Source organism: Lytechinus variegatus, chromosome 1 (genome assembly GCF_018143015.1).
Source record: "Lytechinus variegatus isolate NC3 chromosome 1, Lvar_3.0, whole genome shotgun sequence".
NCBI classification, from domain to species: Eukaryota; Metazoa; Echinodermata; class Echinoidea; order Temnopleuroida; family Toxopneustidae; genus Lytechinus; species Lytechinus variegatus.
In genome coordinates this window covers 95,615,753-95,638,918 of record NC_054740.1, presented here as the reverse complement: position 1 = coordinate 95,638,918, position 23,166 = coordinate 95,615,753, and the positions used below count along the sequence as shown (strand labels likewise).

At 35.5% G+C, this 23,166-nt stretch overlaps 1 protein-coding gene across 5 annotated transcripts in view; it reads left to right on the top strand.

Moving 5' to 3' along the window:
- The window catches only part of LOC121429472 (disco-interacting protein 2 homolog C-like), a 68,931-nt gene extending 47,297 nt beyond the window's left edge, over positions 1 to 21,634 (top strand). For 4 of the 5 annotated variants that reach the window (XM_041626533.1, XM_041626495.1, XM_041626523.1 and 1 more), the window contains exons 12-38: positions 231 to 334; positions 728 to 895; positions 2,661 to 2,754; positions 3,339 to 3,458; positions 3,882 to 3,996; positions 4,630 to 4,641; positions 6,033 to 6,172; positions 6,691 to 6,827; positions 7,114 to 7,194; positions 7,582 to 7,709; positions 8,130 to 8,214; positions 8,656 to 8,754; positions 9,191 to 9,282; positions 9,839 to 9,992; positions 10,453 to 10,533; positions 10,913 to 11,078; positions 11,474 to 11,613; positions 12,155 to 12,316; positions 13,512 to 13,642; positions 14,081 to 14,172; positions 14,329 to 14,405; positions 14,904 to 15,074; positions 15,396 to 15,515; positions 16,104 to 16,178; positions 16,834 to 17,008; positions 17,618 to 17,741; positions 18,531 to 21,634. In XM_041626533.1, coding sequence (XP_041482467.1) covers positions 231 to 334; positions 728 to 895; positions 2,661 to 2,754; positions 3,339 to 3,458; positions 3,882 to 3,996; positions 4,630 to 4,641; positions 6,033 to 6,172; positions 6,691 to 6,827; positions 7,114 to 7,194; positions 7,582 to 7,709; positions 8,130 to 8,214; positions 8,656 to 8,754; positions 9,191 to 9,282; positions 9,839 to 9,992; positions 10,453 to 10,533; positions 10,913 to 11,078; positions 11,474 to 11,613; positions 12,155 to 12,316; positions 13,512 to 13,642; positions 14,081 to 14,172; positions 14,329 to 14,405; positions 14,904 to 15,074; positions 15,396 to 15,515; positions 16,104 to 16,178; positions 16,834 to 17,008; positions 17,618 to 17,741; positions 18,531 to 18,783 — 3,296 coding nt within the window. In that variant the 3' untranslated portion in view covers positions 18,784 to 21,634. The remainder of the gene's footprint in view (positions 1 to 230; positions 335 to 727; positions 896 to 2,660; positions 2,755 to 3,338; positions 3,459 to 3,881; positions 3,997 to 4,629; positions 4,642 to 6,032; positions 6,173 to 6,690; positions 6,828 to 7,113; positions 7,195 to 7,581; positions 7,710 to 8,129; positions 8,215 to 8,655; positions 8,755 to 9,190; positions 9,283 to 9,838; positions 9,993 to 10,452; positions 10,534 to 10,912; positions 11,079 to 11,473; positions 11,614 to 12,154; positions 12,317 to 13,511; positions 13,643 to 14,080; positions 14,173 to 14,328; positions 14,406 to 14,903; positions 15,075 to 15,395; positions 15,516 to 16,103; positions 16,179 to 16,833; positions 17,009 to 17,617; positions 17,742 to 18,530) is intronic. The other variant, XM_041626504.1, reaches the window with a different exon arrangement.
- The last annotated feature ends 1,532 nt before the right edge of the window (positions 21,635 to 23,166 follow it).

Genomic DNA, 23,166 nt, shown 5'->3' with positions numbered 1-23,166 from the left:
TCCTCATGATTGTTGTTACCACATTCTATATTTGGCCTTTTGATTTGAGGAAATTTCAGACTTCAATTCAGAGATGTCTGAGGTACGCTGTCTACAAAAAAAGCATTTAGCCATCAACAGCATTGTAATTATCAAATATTTACTCATTTATAGACTGCTGCACTAATGATGAAGCATTGTCAAATCAAATTTCACTGTTGATTTACTTTTCTATCTGTTATGTTCTCTAGGTTGGCCGAAGCTTGCGTGGCACGTAACAGAACACCTCTCAAAACCTCCCAAGGATTGGCAGATCCCACCCCGCCCTGCAGACGATATGGCTGCATATATTGAGGTAAGACATGAGAGATGTCGGGTTCTGTTGATTGAACAGTTCAACCTTCTGTCAAGGCATTGCTTTTTAGCAAGTCACTTGCATGGAACATGGATGTAGATATGTGGTCTTCACTTCTTCTTTCAACAATAGGCTGGCTGCTCAAATCTATGACAGTGATATGGAATGCATTTTTACCTTAGATGTTAGTATGTGATCATTTTTTAGCAAAAAACAATGAGATTGTGTGAGATCCCAGATAAAATTCTGTTCACTGACATACATTAGTTGCAGATGTCCATTGTGAAGCAGCCTTGATCATGGTTGCCTTGATACAAGTCAAAATCAGACAACATTATACCTTGTATGATTCAAGAGATTTAAAATAAAAAAGCCTTTCTTTTCATTTCTCAGTACACAACGGACAACGAGGGCAGCGTGATGGGTGTGACGATTCCTAGACGGTCGATGGTTTATCACTGTCGGACGTTGACTGTTGCTTGTAGCTATGGGGAAGGAGAGACCATGGTGAACGTCCTGGATTTCAAAAGAGATGTAGGATTATGGCATAGTGTACAAGCTGTAAGTATAGACAACACAGGTATATCTTCAAGAGCCATTGTACAGTCTGTTCTGCTTCAGGTACCAGTACAGAAAGATAGCATTTAATTGTGATTCTTCAACAGTACTTTTATTCCTTGAAGAGAAAACATGTAAAATCAAACAGACTGGTGTGGCAAAAAGGTGTGAATGAAATAAAATCACTATTTGCATAATACTTACCATATCCAACAGATAAAATACAAAGGCATTATTAAAGTACCAGCATACATGTGATTACTGGACAGATAAAGGCCACCGCTCACCTTACGACCCGACTAGTCTGCGACTGGCTTGCAACTGAGTGAGGGGAGATGTGACGTCACAGCTCTTGTCAGCTTGATAGTTGCAGACTGGTCAGAGACAAGTCACAAGGAAAATCGGATTTGACGTATCGAATCCTTATGACTGGATCGCAAGCTCAATCCAACTTCCAGCCAATCAGACAGCAGAGTTGTATGACGCGTAAATGATAAACAACGCGCATACGCAGTAGTAAGCGCATTTTCTCAGTTGTTATGGCAAAAAGCGCATGTGTCAGTCGTTGACAGCGTGGTAGTCGGATTGCAAGGTGTGCAGTGTCGAGGCTTATGACCACCTTCCGATTTATCTCCCCTCACTCAGTCGCAAGCCAGTCACAGACCAGTCGGGTCGTAAGGTGTGCGGTGGCCTTTAAATGAATATACACATAATTATTTTGTTCAAATAAATTCAAGTTCAAACAGGCATTATTAAATAAAAGTCTGAATATCTAAAGAAATGGAGGGGGGGGGTACACTATAAAAAAATACATTCCCTTTATTTGGGACATACCTATACCCTAGACCATGTCTATTATGACAACCTTCTTTGTCTACTTTGATCACTGTCTACAAACAAAGGCTGCTGTTTCTTTTCTGTCAGTTGCGTTCAAAACAGAATACAGTCCGACCTCTCTTATCCGGACACGTTGGGACCAGCACCAATCCGGATAAGGGATTTATCCGGATCTGGGAGACCCAATATTAAATACACGCAGCAGCACTGCCAACTGCCTCCCCAGGCCACTGGCGCGCCGCGGCGGTAGCTACACTAAGTGGGCGTATGATAAAGACAATATTCACTGCAGTCAGTGCAAATTTTAGGCATTGTTTTTATGGAAATTAAATCGATCGATGGCCAAAACTCTTGGATAATTTACCTGCTAAAATGACTGAGGTATACATCGAGCATACCTCGAAAGAAAGAGAATGACTCGATGAAACCAAGTTTTAAAATTAGATCATCGCGACGGGTGTCGCAGCTTCGAAATGTCAGCCATTGTTACACTAACTGTAGGCTCAAACATGATAGATGGCGCTGTCCGTATTGAGGCCTAAAGTTAGCAAGCAAGACATGAGTTGTTTTTCCCGCGAAACAAAAAGAGAAACGTGATGAAATGTTTCTGCACCCTGATTTACTGGAAATTATCATTCCTAAAGTTCTTTTGGTGATTTGGGTGAGATATTTTCATGAAAAATATGTTTGGTGTAGGGTGACTATGTTGGGAAATATATTTAATCAAAGAGAGTTTACGTATAGGATTGAGTTTAGATTGAAATCTCATTTCCTCACGTACCGGTACTAGATTAAAAAAAAAAAATCTCGGCAAGTGTGCGTCCGGATAATAGAGAGATCCGGATAAGGGGAGGCCGGATAAGAGAGGTCGGACTGTATGTCAATGAATTGATTGACTTTATCACCATTATCTCTTTTTGTTTTCATCCAGAGTGTCTTCAATGGGATGCAAGTATATTTTGTTCCTTACTCACTCATGAAAGTAAATCCAGCATCATGGATGCACATTGTAACCAAGTACAAAGGTAAGAATTCATTTAATTTAATTATATCTTTATTCAGGCATGATATTCTCCGGGTTTACGAATTTTAAAAAATGATATTTATGAAGAATTTTTTTTATTTATTTTTTTTTAATTCAGTTTTTTTTTTTAACTTGAAATCCTTTTCCCAGGAACATTCTCATATTGTTTTTATCTTATAAGTCAAATGATAAAACTATCATGTGCGAATATAGCAGGGTGCATTGTAATGTCCAATACAAAAAGGGATTTCATATACACCCTGTAAAAGTATTAGGCTTATCATTACTTCTTCAAAGTTTCAACTGAGATTTTCTACTTGACTTGTTCAAACCTTCTTTATCTCTGTATTAGAATTTTCTCTCAAATCTAGACTGTTGAATGAAACTTTTAAAGAAAATAAATGAAGAAGAAAGACCCTTCAGTTGTAATGGGAGTAAATCCACATTTATAAATTGAGTTATGTTCTTGTGAATAAAGGTTGCTGCATTTACCTCATACACACCCTTCTTCGCGCAATGGCCGATTAAACACAATTGACCCACTATTTGAATCCTTTTTTTTCTTTTCTGTTTTGTTTTCTACAGCCACCCTTGCCATTGTGAAATCAAGAGACATGCACTGGGGTCTGATGGCCCAGAAAGAACACAAAGGAATCAACCTGAACTCATTAAGAATGCTTCTGGTTGCTGATGGAGCTAACCCTTGTAAGTCTCATATCAATCACTTGTCAACATGCTTTCTTTACATTTTGGTACATAAAGAATCAAACAATCAAATTAACGATGTTGGAACTGAAGTAATGTATAAAAAAAAAGAAAAATGGGGGGGTCATAAATGCTTTGTAAAGGAATGCAATTCAATGTGCCCTTGAAATTGTTTTCCTCTTTACTCCAGAAATAAATGAAGATCTTTAACCTGTTGCGTAGTAATAATTTAATGCAACTTCGGAAAAATCAGACTCCAATGAAATAAATAATGACATCAGAAATGAAAGGTTACAAGTCATATAACACTTCTGAAAAGAAGGAAGATAATAGATCATGATAAGGATGTGTTGGGCTCTGCTATTGGCAGAGCAAATTGGACAGATTAAACCCTTTTAATTCCTTTGTTTCCCCTCTTTTTAGGGTCCCTGTCATCATGCGATGCATTCTTGAGTACTTTCCAGAGTAAAGGTCTCAAACCTGAAGTGTTATGTCCATGTGCTTGTGCTGCAGAGGCTCTCACTGTCTCAATACGAAGGTAAATCAAACTCTCCCTCAAAAACAAATTGAGAATGAATAGTTACTGCTGAGAGATTTGGTGTCAACTATTTCCTAGTGAACATTGGTTTCTATAACACCCTCTTAGCTCACATCAAATGATAGTGAAAATGGGTGTCGAATGTTTCCTATTGGATGTCGGTTTCTATCTCACCCTTTTAGCTCATATCAAACTGGTGATAATTTCCTTCTCAATCCCAAGAGCTTTTTGCTTCTTTTCCTCTTGTTCCATTTTTACAATGATACGTTTTTGGCCGATTTATGTACAAAAGTCACATTTTTTCTATTTTTCTTCCTTGAGTAGTCTGTCTACTTTTATTTCACTTCATTATATATTGATCTTTTTACATTTTTCTTGATATTTTCAATTTGAGTCAATATGGGAATATTTTCAAATATTTTTTATAAAAAAGATTGTTTCATCCCAATTTGCACTTCAATACCTGTGAATAATATATATTTAACAGAGAATTAAATCCCTGACAGCATTGATTCTGTAGTCATAAAATCTGAATTTTGGTTTGACCTTTCTTTGGTAGTTACATTAATGAATTTTGAAACCATCTTTAGACAGTCAGTCTCATTCTCTTTGTTTTCATCTTTTTGTCAACAGTGGTAAATTTTGGTAAGCGAATTCTTCTGTGTGAGCTCTGAACTTGATTTAACTATCTGTTTGTGTGTTTGTCATAACATTAAAACCCATGCATCTTCTGTTACAATGCAGACATGGCCAAGGCCTGTACAAGTATGAAAATTTGTGATTCCTGTCTATATTCCTCTAAACTTGTTATATTTTACTCATTTGGACATTAGGTTAACCATTATTCCTCAAGCTCTTTAAAGAAAGGCATGTTTTTCTTCCCTGAAATCCTGATTCATATTTTCCTCCATGTTGAGATGTTATTGAAGGCATGGAGTGATGCCCCTGGCAATATGAATTATTAAACCCAATAAAATTCCTTTGATAAGAGACGATAACAAAAGTTTGTCTGCTACTCAAAAAGTATGCCGGTGTGCATGCTTTGAGTTTTAGAATGCTTTTACTGAATACAGGTTACACGTTTATAGTTTAAATATTGATATTGTCCAACATATTTCACATTGAACATGTTATATTACTTGTGATTTTGATAGAAAATGGATTCGGCAGGGTGATATGTTTGATGTTTACTATTTATATTTCATAATAGGAAATCTCATAATAGGAATTATGAAGAGGTTAACTATTATTCCTCAAACTCTTAAAATGTGTGATAGTTGACTTACCCATAAATTGAGCATTGAAGGAATCTGTACAGTGAATTTTAGAAAGGATTACTACTATTTACTAATTGTCTAAAATTGACATAGGAAAATTAAAACAAAGGAATAGACCGCATTTGCACTCATATCAGAATGTATATACTCTGTAGTTGGGTACTAAAGCATCTTTAGCACAGCACTTCGTATTTACAATACTGATATTTGTGATTGGGTTACATTCTGGGTTTGTGGTTTTGAATATGATATCTCACGAGTTAATATGAGCACAGACTAACACTTCAAAGAAAATCATAATATACTGTATCGAAATGTAAAAATTGCATTTTACATTTACCAGGTCAAAGTTGGCAAAGCATGAAAATTTGTTTCAATGTTATTCGATTTGAGTTCATGGTTTCTTTTTCAACTATGATTTAACCCCCCCCCCTTCATTCATTTCCTCAATAAAGAATATTTGGTGCTAATAAAAAGAAGATAATGAAACAAAAAAGAAGCTTTCTATCCATGTATAAGTATACATCAGTCATAACCAGTTGAAACCAGGTATTGCCCTGTAACACACCAGGTAAAAAAAAATTCAAGGAGTGAAAATGGATCTTAGAAGGATAAAAAGATTAATAACAGTTCTGCAGTGATTCTGTTCACTTATTTTGTCTGATTCATCGGCTGTCTTTCTTGCTAAATGTTCCTATCCAATATCTATTACCATAATTGTTAATCACATCTATGTATTCTCTGTTGTCATGGTAACAGGCCTGGTAAGACCGGTATGACGGCATCAGGTCGAGGGGTGTTATCGATGGCTGGTCTGTCGTACGGTGTTGTCAGGGTGGATACAGATGACAAACTCACATCATTAACGCTGCAGGATGTTGGAGTAGTCATGCCAGGAGGTGAGCTTGAATTCACAAAAATAATAATAGGCATCCTAATAGTGCCATCTATCTAGACTTAACCTATTCTGAAACATGATATTATTATTAAGATTTACATTAGAACCTCATTTAATACAGATTTTGTGGTGTAAGTAGCTTGAATTTAGTAAACTGTGGGCTCACAAAATCAGTCTTGAGTAGCATGAATTCAAAGCCTTTTTGCATGTGCTTGCATCTTTGATTAATTCTAAACCACAAACAAATCTTTAAGAGTGAAGTAGAGTTCTGTTTTAATGGTTGTGGTCTGCACAAAGGCTATAAATTGACTGAAATCGCTTGTAGCGATGGAAGGCATTTTTTTTATTGATTGATGTCACCATCATGCTGGAAATTGCTATTTAAATTATGATTACAGTACAATTCTACATCTTTTACATGGAGATACTGTCAGTGAGAGAAGTGGCAAATTCATGTCATCATTATCATTTTGACTTTCATTTTCATTTGTATCATACGTTTTATCTTTTTTGATATAGCTGCTATGGTGGTAGTGAAGATTGATGGTCCACCAGTCCTGTGTAAGACGGATGAGATTGGAGAACTATGTGTCTCATCAGAATCGGTTGGAGGATCATTCTGGGGTCTGAAGGGAAAGACTAATGCTACGTTTAATGTAAGTGATCATATTCTAACACCGATAAATGGTGGTGATTTTTACTTGATTGCTAAGAGAGCATGAATGATTGTAAGCAAGCAACCAGAGGACTGAAGTCTTAAGATTCTCTCTGTATATATATGTATATATATATATGTATGTATGTAATGAACTTATTTCATTAATGATGAGAAAGTAGGTTTGCCAATTTGTATCGTGGCATTCATAACATTCTGTTTTGGCATAACTGAACCATGTGAGATTATGTTCATCAAGTATGTTTTATTTGTTTCATGAATATCAGGTGACAGCATTAACGGACTATGAGCAGCCAATCAGTGATCAACACTTTGTTAGGACCGGACTGCTTGGTTTCCTTGGACCAGTAAGTTTAAGTTTACTTTCTCTCCATTCTTTTTTTCCTTTTTTTTTAATGTTTGGAACTGGAATGTTGCTTTTCTCAAATTTTCCTGTTTATTTCATAATCTTAATTCAAAGGATAGAATTCATTGTCCATTATTGATGTTTTCCTTGTATATTTCTTCCATCCTTAACTTGGTATCATCAATTTGTATTTTCCTGGGACTTATGATTAGGAAGGTCATAAAGTGTAAGTTTGAGAATCTGCAAAGAAGATGTAATAAACGTTTCCAACTAGAATTGACTAGACAGCTGTCTTCAAAATTCAAGGGAAAATATAAAAAATGTAGAAATTTACTTCTGCCATATCAACACTCCACAAACACAAGTTGATCTCTGTTTTGGTTTTCAGGGTGGACTAGTGTTTGTTTGTGGTAAGGTAGATGGCTTGATGATCATCAGTGGTAGAAGGCATAACATGGATGACATCATAGCTACTGTACTGGCTGTTGAACCACTCAAATTCATCTACAGAGGGAGGTACGTTCAACTCATTCATTTTGGGGTTTATCATTTTTGTTTATCATATTCTCTTGTGTCAAATGGTTTAGTGGGCATTGTTTCCTGCAGATCTAAGAATTCTTGTATTTTAAGGGGATTCAATGAAATTAGCTCCAGTGATAAAAGCCCCTATGCATAAACTTCTTATTAAGCCAAAATTGAATAAGTAACCTCAAACCTAACCATAGCCTTAATACCCAATCTGTACAATATTCTGAACCAAAACCTCCAGAGAAATTAAGACAAGGTCCATTGCTGTAGGAGCACTGAAGGGACACCAAATGAGGGATTTTTTTTCATTTTTTGCTCCTTACATATCTTGAATTATTGAGGCAAGAAAAAGAATATTTTTCTGTTACAATATGTATTCTTTACAAGTTGACTTGTTTCTTCCAACAGAATTGCAGTGTTCTCGATAAAGGTTTTAAAGGATGATAGGATAATCATCATTGCAGAACAAAGACCAGAAGCATCAGAAGAAGAGGTAGTACACCCCTCACTATATCAATTATACATTCTTTGGTGCTGTAACTTGGAAACAAATGATTAAAATAAGTGTAATTGTAAGTCTGGCAATTCTGATACAAATGATTGACATGAAGTTCTGATATTTATTTGTATGTTTTGTTAAACCCAAGTCTTATGGTAATATCTTTGATATGGGCCAATTCATCCATTAAGATCAGAGTTAGTCTCAATTACTCGCCGTTTGACTTATTAACTCACAAACCATAAAAATGGTTTGATTCCAAAACATGTCAGATATTTAGATGAAATAATCCATCTTACATTTATATCTTGAATTCGGGTTTAACAGTATGAATGAAAATGTGTAGTTATGACTTCATTTTGTACCACAAACTACAAGACTGCATAAAGAGCAATTTAATCCACCACTCGTCCTCCCTCCCTACTTCCTTTCCAGTGTTTCCAATGGATGAGTAGAGTACTACAGGCTGTGGACAGCATTCATCAAGTTGGAGTGTACTGTCTGGCCTTAGTTCCTCCAAACTCACTCCCCAAGGTAAGATCACATCTATATCAACAATAGTTTCAATTTCCTAATGAAGTGTATCACACATTGGTGTGGAGCTTTGCAACTGGAATTCTCTCAGCTCCCAAAATGAGATATTATGAATGTCTCATAGCATGATGATGGTAGGATTGTGGCATTGATAATATCCTAGATAGAAAACACAGACTGTCTTCTACACTTCGGATAGCGAACATATTAATAACATATATAATACCTGTGGCTCTGTGTATAAATTTCATGCTGATTATGAGGCATGTTTACTGTGAAGCTTGTTCTGTTTATTAAAAAGTCAGTTTTTCTTCTTTATTTTTATTTCTCTTTGTGTCATATGATGATATCCTCATGGCCAAGGTCCATAAGTTTTATAGTGGATTTAAAATGTGATATAAGGAATCCATGTCTCTTGATTGTTTATTTTGTCTAGACTCCTCTTGGAGGAATCCACCTGTCAGAGACCAAACAGAGATTCATCAATGGAACACTTCATCCTACGAATGTACTCATGTGCCCTCATACGTAAGTAGATAGATGTATCCATCGTGTCGTATATATCAAAGTTTGTTTTGGTTTCAATTTGTTATATTCTTATTTGTGACAATCCGGTTGAATTTTAGATACATCTAGACCTATCTTTTTACATTTATTGAAAGCTTTTATAGGTAAGTTTGTGTGTATTGAGCATTAAATGGATAGCTAACATTGTAGTTTATGAGAGAGATTGGTAGATAGATAGAGGAATCGATCTTATGCAAGAAATAGAGTGAAAGATAGTTATGTCAATAGGAAGATGGTTGATAAAGGATTGATTGGTGGCAGGATAGATTGATGGAGGCTTAGATAGATGGATGGATCATGTGCTTAATACTGCTCATGAAGATAAGAAGAAACCCCACCCCATAATTCTTTTTTTTTAATTCCTTAAGCTTAACTGTTGCCTATTGTAACTGGATTGTCCCTGTACAAATCAATGGAAATTACAGAATGTGGGAATCGATTGGTTATATACATCAAATCTCCATGTATTGGTGCATGATTGCATGTGTTATCAAATTAATTTCTTGTTTTTATATAGGTGTGTGACCAACCTTCCTAAGCCAAGGATAAAACCTACAGATGTTGGTCCTGCATCAGTGATGATGGGTAACCTGGTAGCAGGATCAAGAATAGCAGGAGCATCAGGAAGAGAGATTGGAACATGGGATGAAGATACAGAAACATCAAGAAAGGTCAGATAATAGTTATGATGATGATGGTGATGATGGTGGTGATGATGATGATGATGATGATGATGATGATGATGGTGAGGAGGAGGAGGAAGATGAAGATGATGATGACGATGGTGATGATGATGATAATAACATTTGTAATGCGTCTGTATTCATCATGAAAAGATTCTTATGATACAGTAAAGAAAGGAAATAGATACATATGCTAAGTTAAATGTGGTTAAGAGTTGCATTTGCTGGAATTCCTTTCTGACCAGCTAGTTTTTAGTGAACTAATGAAGGTGCCAAGACAGGATGTCTTGTGAAAGTTTCTTCTGTTGCAATGGCCAGCATAAAATGAGACTATCAATTCCTCCTCCTCCTCCCCCTTATATGACAATTGCAACCTCACCAAAGTTTTTACATAATCATGGATGTTTACATGAACATGTATGTCTTTATCCCCTTTTAAAATATATAGAATCAGTTCTTAGCCGAAGTGTTACAGTGGAGAGCGCAGAGTACACCAGACCATGTCCTCTTCTCACTCCTAAATAACAAGGTATGTTTACTTTGACCTCACCCTGTTTCATCAAACAAATCAGCAACAGTTGTTTAGAATATATATTGCTCTCATTTGATTATCAGAGGGAAAATTGTGCTATGTAATTATTGCAATGGTTATTGATAACAGGATTTTATGTAAGAGGTTTATACTTGGAAACAAAATACAGTGTGTCTGAGATTAACCTCCAGTTTTTTTTCATTGAAATGACTTGTACTTTGTAAATATTACTTGCCCTCTAAAGGAGAAAAAATTATCTCATTTAGTTATTCATGCAGCGAGTGTTCACTGTTTCAACCTTTGGAATATAGTCATACATCCTGTGATGTCAATAAGAGTCATTCATAGGTGACCTTTGACCTTGTATTGTTTTCAGGGTCAGGTTGGCATGACACTGAACTGTAGCCAACTTCACAAGCGGGCTGAGAGAGTGGCATTGCTGCTTCAGGAGAAGGGTCGGGTTAACTCTGGTGACCATGTAGCTCTTATCTATCCTCCTGGTCTGGATCTCATTGTAGCCTTCTATGGATGTCTTTATGTTGGTAAGTACCCTCTTTACCTTTCTGTTCTGGTATGTCATCTTACATTCCCTTGAGAGATGGGTCTTGTTTCAAGTCTCCATTTAACTCTACCTGTAGCAACACCTATATAGTATTCTCACCCTCAACAATGCATTTTTTTCTTTCTCTCATTAGGGGAGATCTTCACTATTCCTCCCTTCCTCAATGATTTTATTACAGAGAAAAGTATCCTGGAGATTATTTAATCTACATTTTTGTCTGACAAGAAAGATCTTACAACTTTCCTTGGTTTTGATTTGCTTAGAAGCACATGTTTCTGGCTCTGTAACAGATCAGATCAAACAGACTTTGTAAGATAAAACATCAGATATGTACATGGATCTCTCATTCTATTCACCATCTTTCTTTCAAATTAGGTGCTGTTCCAGTGACTGTACGTCCTCCCCATGCTCAGAGCCTTGTTACGACGTTGCCTACCGTTCGTATGGTGGTTGAGGTCAGCAAGTCGGTGGTGGTTCTCTCAACAGCAACCATCATTAAACTTCTCAAGTCAAAGGTCAGCCAGGAATCCTAACAATCTTATGAAATTTGTATGAATTGTTTTTACAGAAACTGTCATGTGGCATTTTACTTGCTATTGTTTTACCAGCTTTTATCTGACTCTCTTATACATAGTTACTGATTGTACAATGGAACAAGCTTTCATGATTAAAAATAAAGAGCTAAATGTAATCTCATCACAGAGCCAATCTGATACACACCCTCTGTAAAGCTTCTTCAAGTCTGATTAAATGATATTTCAGTATACATTCTATTAGAAATTCAGAATATCCTTTTGAGTTTGCACACAATTTGTATTGGCCATTATTTTAGGAGCATACAGATATTGTCATGGCCAATGAAAAGTTATTTTCATTAATATGACTTTGGTTTCATATGCAGTAATGGCAGCATTAGGAAGTGAGAATTTTTAGTCATGTGTTGCCAACGAAATTGATGAACAGAAAGCCACAGAGAAAAATATCATCTCATGCAGTACACTATGAAAGCCCTGAAAATTCTCCAAACTTTATGATCCTTGTATATTGTTTTCACAGGAGGCAATGGGAACAGTAGATATCAAGACATGGCCCCCTCTCCTGGACACCGATGACCTTCCGAAGAAGAAGCTATCGGGTATCTATCGAGCCCCTACCCCTGAGATGTTATGCTTCCTAGACTTCAGTGTCTCAACTACAGGCATGCTTGCTGGGGTCAAGGTAGGCCAGACTGTATGGTCAGGGTGGTCCCCTACTATAATAATGATGCACAGATGTTAGTGCATAAGTAATTCCTGATGCATGGCTAGCCATGCATCAGGAATTACTTATGCATAGTTGCCATTCTATAATGGGCATTGTCATGGAAAAGATGTTAAAGTAATCTATCATTCCAGGGTAGGAATTAACTTTTTTTTTAGGGGCTACTTTTTTTTTTTACATTGAGGCTACCACTGAATATCTTGGGGCTATTTTCTAATTCAAGGGGCTGCTTTTTTTTCTTCGCATATCAGCAATTACCTTTCGACATTCCGAGACTCACTGTGACGCCTTAAAAAAAAGCTCAAAACATTTCTTTTAGCTCCTGGTGGTGGGGGGAAGGCCCTACAGGCCTTACAATAATCAACAGTGATCCCACCAAAGTAGCCTGCAGCTTCACACACTTCAGATTTGAGCCAATCGAGGCCCCAAGACTTTATTGGCTTATTCAAACATTTAAGAAATCAGATTTAAATGTTTAAGTGTGTTTTGACACCCTCACTCCACATCCCTTTACAACCACACACACATGGGCCTATCTATTTTTCATCTTTAATGAACCATATTTTTTTTTGTAGATACTCATGAACCGTTCCATTTGCTAGCTTGCTGATGACATTACTGTAGCATATCTAGCTTTGGGCAAACTATCAGTATAAGTGATGTTGCTTTGTGTCTTCATATGAAACATTAAGATGAATTTTTGACAAACATAACTCAAAGATACTTTGGTTATTCTCATATGAGGCATTTCATGAAACCTACATACAGTCCTAAGTCAAGCATCGTACCAAAATCATGTGCTTGATATTTGATTAATTACAAGTTCCTAGTTGATTTGCGTTCAATAGTTACTCAACTTCGTAGTTATGCCGTGTGTTGCTAGATTATGAAACGTATGCTTGGTTTTGCAGTTGAGCACAAGTTTCTTGCTATGCCCCAATAGAGTTATAAATTTGACTTTAAAATTGGATCAAATGTTCATTATTGGAGGTATTGGCTTAAAGAGCACAGCAAATATGTATAAAGGTGGAATTGTGAAAGATAAATGGCATTGAGGATGATCTGTTTTCAGATCTTGTATTGTAGGAATGTCAAGGTCTAATAATAATGCATTCATTAAGATATGATGTTCCTTCTCCTCTTCTACATTTAGATGTCTCATGCTGCAGCGAGCGCAGTGTGCCGAGCCCAGAAGCTTGCCTGTGAACTCTACCCTTCTAGGGTGGTATGTCTTTGTCTGGATCCTTACTGTGGACTAGGATTTGTCCTTTGGGTACTCAGCAGGTATATAAACAAATCTCTAAATCTGATCTCTCAACCTAACACTGCTCTTTATCTTACTAACCCCTGGTATCTGATAATTGTATTACAGCTAGATTCTGAAACAATATCAACACAGATGTGTTTAAATGCCATCTCCATTTTAGGTAAGACCTTATAAAAATCAATGAAGTAGCAAAAAACAGGCAAGATTAGGATACTGTTTTTCCCATCAAGATGAATGATAAACAAATGAAGGCTGGACCATAAGTGTCATTCTGAAATTTACCTGTATTACCAGAATGAAGGAATTCACATTCATGTATAATACAAACCTGATGTCTTTGCGGTAAGCGTTGAGTAAATTGCCTTACACATTGTGCATATGCAGGCATCAATCTGTCCTGATGTAGGTCAATATAACACCTATTGGTGTTAATGTTCTCTCTATTGTTCTTTCAGTGTGTACTCTGGTCATCAATCAATCCTGATTCCTCCAACTGAAATAGAGACCAACCCAGCACTCTGGTTGACAGCTCTCAGTCAACATAAAGGTAAGAACTTTCAGCTGATATCCTTCTGCAACACTAGTATCCCATAATCCCTTCTCTCCTCTACAATATTTCCAGCAAATGTCTTTTTCTCAAAGTAATCTTTCTTTGATTATATTTCTCTTATTATATATACTTCTTCTATCTTCCACCATGCAGTTCGTGACACTTTCTGCTCCTACTCCGTCATGGAGATCTGTACTAAAGGACTCGGTCAGAGTGTCTCTACCCTCAAGGTAACTTACATTATGTACATTTATTATTCTTTTGGTAAATGGGCTTCCATTGCCTGTCCTGGTAGTAGGAGTTTATTTCAAAATGAAAAATTGACTGGACAACAAAAATATCACTTACACTCATGAACATTATACATATGTTATCCATTTGCATCAGCTGTTAGTTTATGGTATATAAGACTTTCACTTCTGTGTAGGGAACCAACCTTGGATAAGACTATACGTTGATACTCTTATGTGTTTTACTTGAAAATCCATAAGAAGTAGGATGTTCATTAATATATGTTGTAGATGGGTTTTTTTTCAAATAAAATTGAAGCAAATTGAGACTACAAATAAATAATTCATGCAGTGTAGTCAGTTATTAAGCTGAAAATTTTCTCTACAATGGTGGTATCTATAACTTTAATAATATACATTGGGAACATTTTTTTCTCTTGCCTAGAATTTAAAAGTAAACTCTGAATTTAAAGCCATGTAATGAATTTGAATTTCCAGACTCGAGGCATCTTATTGTCAGCTGTAAGGTACTGTGTGGTAGTGGCTGAAGAGAGGCCCAGAGTAGCTCTTACAAACTCCTTCTCCAAGCTATTCTCCAGCCTTGGTTTATCACCTAGAGCCGTCAGTACGTCCTTTGGCTGCAGGGTCAATATGGCTATTGCATTACAGGTATGATCAATAGTGCAATTCTTTTTGAAGTCTACAGAGTAATCTTATTTACCTAACTTCCATTATAGCTGGAGTTGTTTGTAATAAGTTTACATAAAATCTAAATAAACATGATATCCAACATTCATGAAGTGCAAATACAAGAAATTCCAAGACCTGAATAAACAATGAGTATTTGTATATATGCTAGCTGAGCTCAGGTTACAGCTGCCTTATTATATATTACATTATACTCTTCCTACATCAAAAGTTAATTTCTGTATCAAGGTTGTCATCCTGTCTGGATATTATGCCCATGTTATCTGCGATTTCTTTTACCAGGGTGCATCAAGTCCAGACCCTACCACCGTCTACGTTGATACGAGAGCTCTGAGGAATGACAGGGTTACCATTGTAGAGAAAGGAAGCCCTCACAGTCTCTGTGTCATGGAATCGGGCAAGGTATTCACACAAATCCTCACAATTAAGTTTTTTGTCACTTTCTTTACAACAGCAAACATTACAACCCTCACAGCCATGGGGGGGGGTATATTTTATGTATAAATAGTAAGAGACCATTATATGCACATTGGACATAAAGTAGTGTTGCCCCTCCCGATTAATGTTCAATCATTGAGGATACCCACCACAAACTGTTTAGATGAGGAATCTCATGAGAGGGTTGTGCCTATTCATTTTTTTTCCTTATTTGAATGAAAGGTGACAGTACTATAAGGTTAAATGAAATCAGATTAATTAAGAGAGCAGTTCAGTTATAAAAGTTTATCATCTGAAAACAATTATAAGGTGACTCTCAATTTGCTAAAGAGCTACAAGGACATGCAATCTTCTGTGATGTAAGGTGACAGGATGGTATGGACTGTTCTAAATTGACTGTGATCATAGTTAGGACTTTGGACAAGTTTATAGCTATGATTGTTACTCTTATAGTTATGACTATGATTGATGGCTAAAATTATTTTGATTATGATGATGATGATAATTGCTCTTCATCTGTGCTTTTCTCTATCTTGGTATTAATCTTTGTAGATCTTACCTGGAGTGAAGGTTGTCATAGCCCATCCCGAGACCATGGGCCAGTGTGCAGACTCTCACCTCGGAGAGGTAACTATTGCCAGAATTTTAAAGCCATTCTATAAAGATCAGGAAACCGTAACACAAAGCTTAGCAATTAATTGTAAGCTTGATTTTCACAATTGATTGTACATGGTAGTCGATGCAATCAATTATAGAAAAATGTTCTATGATCATTGCTAAGCTTTGTGATACTGGCCTGAGATCCACCCTAACAGTTTGATTTGAACAAAAGAGACACAAGCTCAACTAAAAATTTAATTACATTCATAGGGAAAATGAAAAGTGGTATATTCTAGTTTCACATGATTTCATGAAGTTTCATACATGGGCTGTATCGAAATGAGTGTGCTGATGATATAATAGTGGATATATGTATTTTCCTCACCCACATAGGAACAATGAGTAATCATATTGTGCCAGTTTATGGTGTAATAACAGGAATAATGATAATGAATACTAATTTGTATCATGCCACTTTTATATGAAATATATTCATGTGTGCTTGCCAAGAGCTCATTTATAACCCAAATGTGTCATACAGACATTTTCTAATGGAACAATGATTATTGCATTAAAAAAACTTTAGCCACCTTTGAGAATTGTCTTGATTACTATGTCTCTCATAGTTCACAAGTGACCACATGACTTTGATATATGCATACTTATTCAATCTTTGACATAGATCTGGGTGTCATCACCGCACAACTCATGTGGATACTTCACTATCTATGGAGATGAATCCCTTCATAATGATCACTTCACTGCTCAACTAAGGACCGGTGAGACACATGGCACGTTTGCCAGGACAGGTTATCTTGGTTTCCTCAAGAGGACTGATCTAACACAAGCGGATGGAGGTAGGTTCCACTGTCTGTCACACTTTCATATAAAGGCAGTTCCATAAAAATTGTCAACTGTTTTGTCTGTCTGATCCCTTTTTCTCTCTGACCTTACTTCATTTGAAACTAGGGTTGGACCTACAAAATTGTTCATCATAGTGACTAATTTTAAGAAATCCTATTCATATCAAAGGAGGTAATGTAAGAGAAATTCTCTTTCATGTACCAAATAATTTGTAACTTTAAGTCTATTTAAGTATCATCCCCAATTTTGACAATGTTTTCAAATCATCATATCTTCAGCAGTTTAGTGAATTGAATTAAGATCAGAGAGAAAAGGGGATCAGACAGACAAAATTGGTGTTGTAAAAGTTCTCTGATATAAAATCAGATGATGATCAAACAGTGAAATCAGGATAATCCCAGAGAAGATATATGCCAGGACCAATGTACATTACATACAAAGTCACATAACAGGATGGATTTGACAATTTCCAGCTTACAGGAAGAGGCATTCCTTAATTACACAAAAAGCATGAAAATGAACAATTTAACCTGTACTAACATATAGGTTTTATTTAATAATAATTTTCTCATCTCGTAATTATAACATTTTTTTTGTTTCAGATCGTCACGATGCTCTGTTTGTTGTTGGGTCATTGGATGAGACATTGATGATGAGAGGAATGAGGTACCATCCTATAGACATTGAAAACACTGTACTAAGATGTCATAAGAATGTGTGTGAATGGTAAGTACATTGAAAACACTGTACTAAGATGTCATAAGAATGTGTGTGAGTGGTAAGTACATTGAAAACACTGTACTAAGATGTCATAAGAATGTGTGTGAGTGGTAAGTACATTGAAAACACTGTACTAAGATGTCATAAGAATGTGTGTGAGTGGTAAGTACATTGAAAACACTGTACTAAGATGTCATAAGAATGTGTGTGAATGGTAAGTACATTGAAAACACTGTACTAAGATGTCATAAGAATGTGTGTGAGTGGTAAGTACATTGAAAACACTGTACTAAGATGTCATAAGAATGTGTGTGAGTGGTAAGTACATTGAAAACACTGTACTAAGATGTCATAAGAATGTGTGTGAGTGGCAAGTACATTGATGGTTTAAGAATTGTGTGATTGACCACAATGTCTTTAGAAAATGCCAATCGTAAGAAATGTAATATAAACCCATTTTATTTTGTAAATTCATTTTTTTTTGCTTTCCATCTTCACTCTGATGACAGAAAAATAAATAAACCGAGTGAATCAATCAGTTATGTGATCAGAATGATAAAGATGATCTGTTAGCCAACTGTGATGTTTTATATGATATGAACTGTGATGATATAAGGATGTTAATGATATATTATACTCTTATTTACATACATATTAGCCCAGGAGAATGAGTACAAGAAATACAGTGGATTTATGCAAAATTCTGAGATGATAGTAACATATTCATAAAATGCATGAAGGGCAGATAATTCTCTCAAAGCTCAGTTAATCATTTTAAAAAATTCCTTTCCACAGTGCTGTCTTCACATGGACCAACTTATTGGTTGTGGTCGTGGAACTGGATGGGAAGGAATCAGAAGCCCTTGACCTTGTCCCCTTGGTCACCAACGCTGTCCTGGAGGAGCATTACCTGATTGTTGGTGTGGTGGTGATGGTAGACCCTGCTGTCATTCCTATTAACTCGAGGGGTGAGAAACAACGTATGCATCTCAGGGATGGTTTCCTCGCTGATCAACTTGATCCCATCTATGTGGCCTACAACATGTAGAGGCAACACATCCTGCGTTGCCTGCCTCGTATGGTAGCAACCTAAGGAGAATGGTGGGTACACTCTGTGGTGTGGCACAGGATTGGTCTCTGAGTAAGGTTGATCTGTGTAAGGAAGACCCTTACAAGCTATCTGACAATCACAGTAATCTGTAGTAGTTGCTATCTGTTAAGATCTATATGTAGGTGAGCATCTATTGTCATTACCCATCGGTTACAAGTCTTTGTTGGAACATACATATACCATGTATGCCAACTGGAATGATTAAGGCTGAGTATTCTCTTAGACCATGTGACCTATCAAGATGATATAGTGTCATGGATGTCCGTTATATTGAAGGCTGTAATATCCTTTCATCGACCACCAAGAGCAATTCCATATTGCTTTATGGGAATGTTTTATAAATCTGAAGTTTGGCCGTAGTACCAAAATATATTGTATGTTCAGTAGTGTATCTGAAATCAACTTGTATTGTGTACTCTGTAGTTATAATTCTTGTTTGTTATGAATGTAGATATCATGCATTATGTAATGCTTTGATGGGACTACTAGATGAATTTTAACCAATGTAGATTTCATTGGAAGTCATCAATGTCTTGTTGTCATAAGTTTGACATCATGAATTCCAGTCAATCATTATATTCATTTATGGACCAGTTTAAGAACTGGTGTTTACATCAGGCTTCATGTGGAACTGTTATTGCCAAGTGACATCCTTGCATGCGGCTGGACCGCGTTCTGTGCCGGCGGATTGTGCCCCCATTCTCTGTTGAAGAACTCGTAGCGTGTTGAGGCCGCATGGATGTGTTGCCTGCGACATGTTACAGGAGCATGGATAATTGAACAAGAAATTAATGGAAGAGGATGCGTAAGCCTCTTTTGCGCTATCTTGCTAGAATGAAATAAGTACAGGAAGGACACTGCAATTCTTTGGTCTACCACCGCCAAATCAATCTTGTGTACTTCAGCCTATTTCGTTATAGCAAGAAATGCACAATACACAATGGAGCCTTAACTATGTAGTTAAACAATACTCTGCTGCACATCACTTTATATATAAGGTTGTTGGTGGCTTTATTGAGGTATCGGTAATGTATTTCACATTAAGTTTCATTTGTGTATATTTGTACATTAGCTGATGAATGTACTTGAATATGTAGAGATAATGATCTTATTTTCAGTATGTGTACATACTCACTGTAAGAATCAGTTAGTTAATAATCTCTCTATCTCTTTCTTCTCTGTCCTCTTTCTGCCCTCTCTCTTATTATCTTTCTTAATCTTTCTTGTCTACCCCCCTCCCTTTTCATATGGTAGTTTACCTAGACGCAAATTACTTCATTCAACTATCCTTTGTTTTTACAATAAGATATTTCTTTGTTAGACATGTGAGGTGGAGCTATTCCAGTTGGTTATGTAATCATTACCGATGATGATTTTAAAATGAAAGAAATATCTGTTTAACTTGTACCATCTCTTCCTTGTTCTTCAGAAGATGGGGTACATGGATTATCATTAATTTAGGTTTATCTTTTGTTAAACTTCATGACCTGTACAGAAACAAAGTTTGGAAGTTTCCACTTCTTGGACTTGGTTGCTATTGAATGTGATATTTTTGTATAATTTTACAATCACATGGTAAATTTTGTACAAAAATCAATGATTGGCAATGAAGATTATCTGATGGTATGCTTTTTTGTAACTCTTGTATAACCTGTTGAAATATGTACATTATCTATATATATATATTGCAATTAAGTCTAATCCTGTAGATTTACCGTTGAAAAGCAGTTTCATTGTCTGAAGAATTATATACCATGTGTTGCGGTAGTTTCTTGTGCAATTGTAGTTAGTACGATCGGAAAAAGATAATTATGATTATGAAATATAAGATATGGTATGAAGTGTGTATGTATGGCCATGTTCACATTACTTAGACCCTGTTACAAATCTTGGCTTGTAACCTTACTGTCTTAACTCAGTCAGTCTGGATGTATTGATGTTCACTTTAAAAGAAGACTTGTTCACACTTGCTCATCATTCAGTTTTTATTGTGCCATTTTGTCTAAGTAATGTGAACAGTCTTTTCTCTGTAACTGATGTTATTTTATCATTATTCTCAGAGCACCTCATATTATTTTTATGATTTATTCTTGATCTATTTTGCTTTAATAATATGTGCCTTGATTTGTTGCTTAGTAACTGTGTCGTTGCAGCTTGATCAATTGTTACATTTTAAACATGTAAGAAGCTCCCAATTACTATGTTAAACTATGAAAGTATTTATATAATGATCATCACCCATTCATGTTGTAAGTGTTAGAGCACACTAATTCATGTCAATAAGTATTAATACTACTATGAAACAGAATGGATGTCTATACTTTGAAATCTTTTTATATGCCTCTTTATATTTGAAGTATTTCAAATTGTAAAAATCTTCTGTTGAACATTGTTAAGTGACCTAGAGGAAGTTTTATACTAAGATCTTTAAATTACATCAGACATGAAGATGATAAGAATCACAGATGGGTATTATCTATTTCAATTCTAGAAGTATTATCATATCATTTGTATGCCAGCAAGTAAAATAATATCTGCATATATTTGTATGCAGAGATGATTTTATTTCAAGACCTTTCTCTCTGATAACTGATATGTTTTCATACAATGCATACATTTTACAATGATTGAGTCTTACATAAATTTTGTATTTAAAAATGGACCCTGCTTTGATGCTATTACACAAATCTTCAATTTTATGGAGTTGTGTATATTTCAACTGTTGCTTTCAGCACTATAATTGAATGACACAGGAAATAATTTCTTTCCATGAAAATGACACCCCCCCCAAAAAAAAGAATTAATCATTATCATATAATGGGTTATGAAATTGCCTCAAACATAAATATTTGTTATAAAATTTTGAGATTATTTATTAAGTTCTTTGGCCAATAAAAACAAATATATTATTTTTGAGGTTAATGTGAAATGTATTTATTTCTGTATTTTATTTGTTTTATTGTGCTGTATCAGGAGAATCCATTTTGAAAGTAACATTGTCAAAGAACTTTGAGATATTTTCAGAGTATATTGCACCTTTGCTTGGAACAGCCCTGTTAATTGAACTTGTAGTATTTTAAAGTAAACTTAAACTAGTTGTGTTAGTCAAATTGGGGCATGTATTGTTCAGGTAGTGGTGAGCTTTCTTGTAAGCGCTATTATAACATCTTGTGTATAACAATCCCCTGTTGTAGATTATCATTATTGCTACTGCCCATAACTAGTTCATTTGAAGTTTGCAATTTGTATAGTTGTAACCACCTATTATATCCATCGCTCCCTGTATATTTTCTGTGAATATTTTGTATGAAAATTGTCATGTACTCTAGTATTGTGTGTTTATAAATATCTTGCAATGACATGTAAAGACAGACTATTATATATGATCATATATCTTTATCTTCCACACGTTTGTAAAATTGAGTATAGTAGCAAGCAGATTTTATATTATTCACATAGTTATGTCCAAATCTTGGTTAGAGGGCTTGAACTGTTGATTTATATGGAGGACATTGATGTAAAATTTGAAAATAATGTTGAGAAACTGGTTGTACTTTCTACCGAGATGGAGGTGAGGATTTTTTTTTAAATAAAGAAGATGCATGCATGAATGTAGACATGAAAGATTATTAAGTGAATATGTAATTGCTTATTTATATGATGCCAATATGTATTTTGCAGTGTAGAAGAAAATGCATTGTATAATGTGATCAGCTAGTATCAAGTAACAATACTTGCATATTTTTATTATTTTGTGTTATCCAATGCCAAAATCATAGCAGGATATATATTGCCTTTATTTTCTGTTATAATGTTCTTTCATTTCAAGCTGTGTACTCTGAGATGAATGTAGTGTTTCGTATTATTGTTCTGCTGTTATTTGTACGTATATAACAAAAATGTGCATTTGGGGTTTGTGAAATGCTGGGGAGATGAAAAAAACAGAAGAAAAAAATACACCTAAAAAATTCTTAAGTTACTTCTCGTGTTCGTTGCCTTGCATGTTGTGTGTTTGGTTTCTTGTGTTGCATTGTTTGTGCGTGTGTGTGTGAAGTTATGAATAACAATCATTCTCATTGCAAGTATTTTAACTATTTCTTTCTTGTATTTTGAAACATCAATAATCCTAATATTGCATTTGTTCTTGGAGAGTGAATTCAAGAAAGTATGATCTTTATCATTGAATTCTTGTTGTCCCATTGGAAACACGCGACTAGCGCTAACAATCTTCTTTTGAAAAACTCCTCCAAAAATGATTGAATTGCACAGTTAACTCTGCTTTGGCAAGAAATGTTAGTCAATTATTCACTTAAAAATACA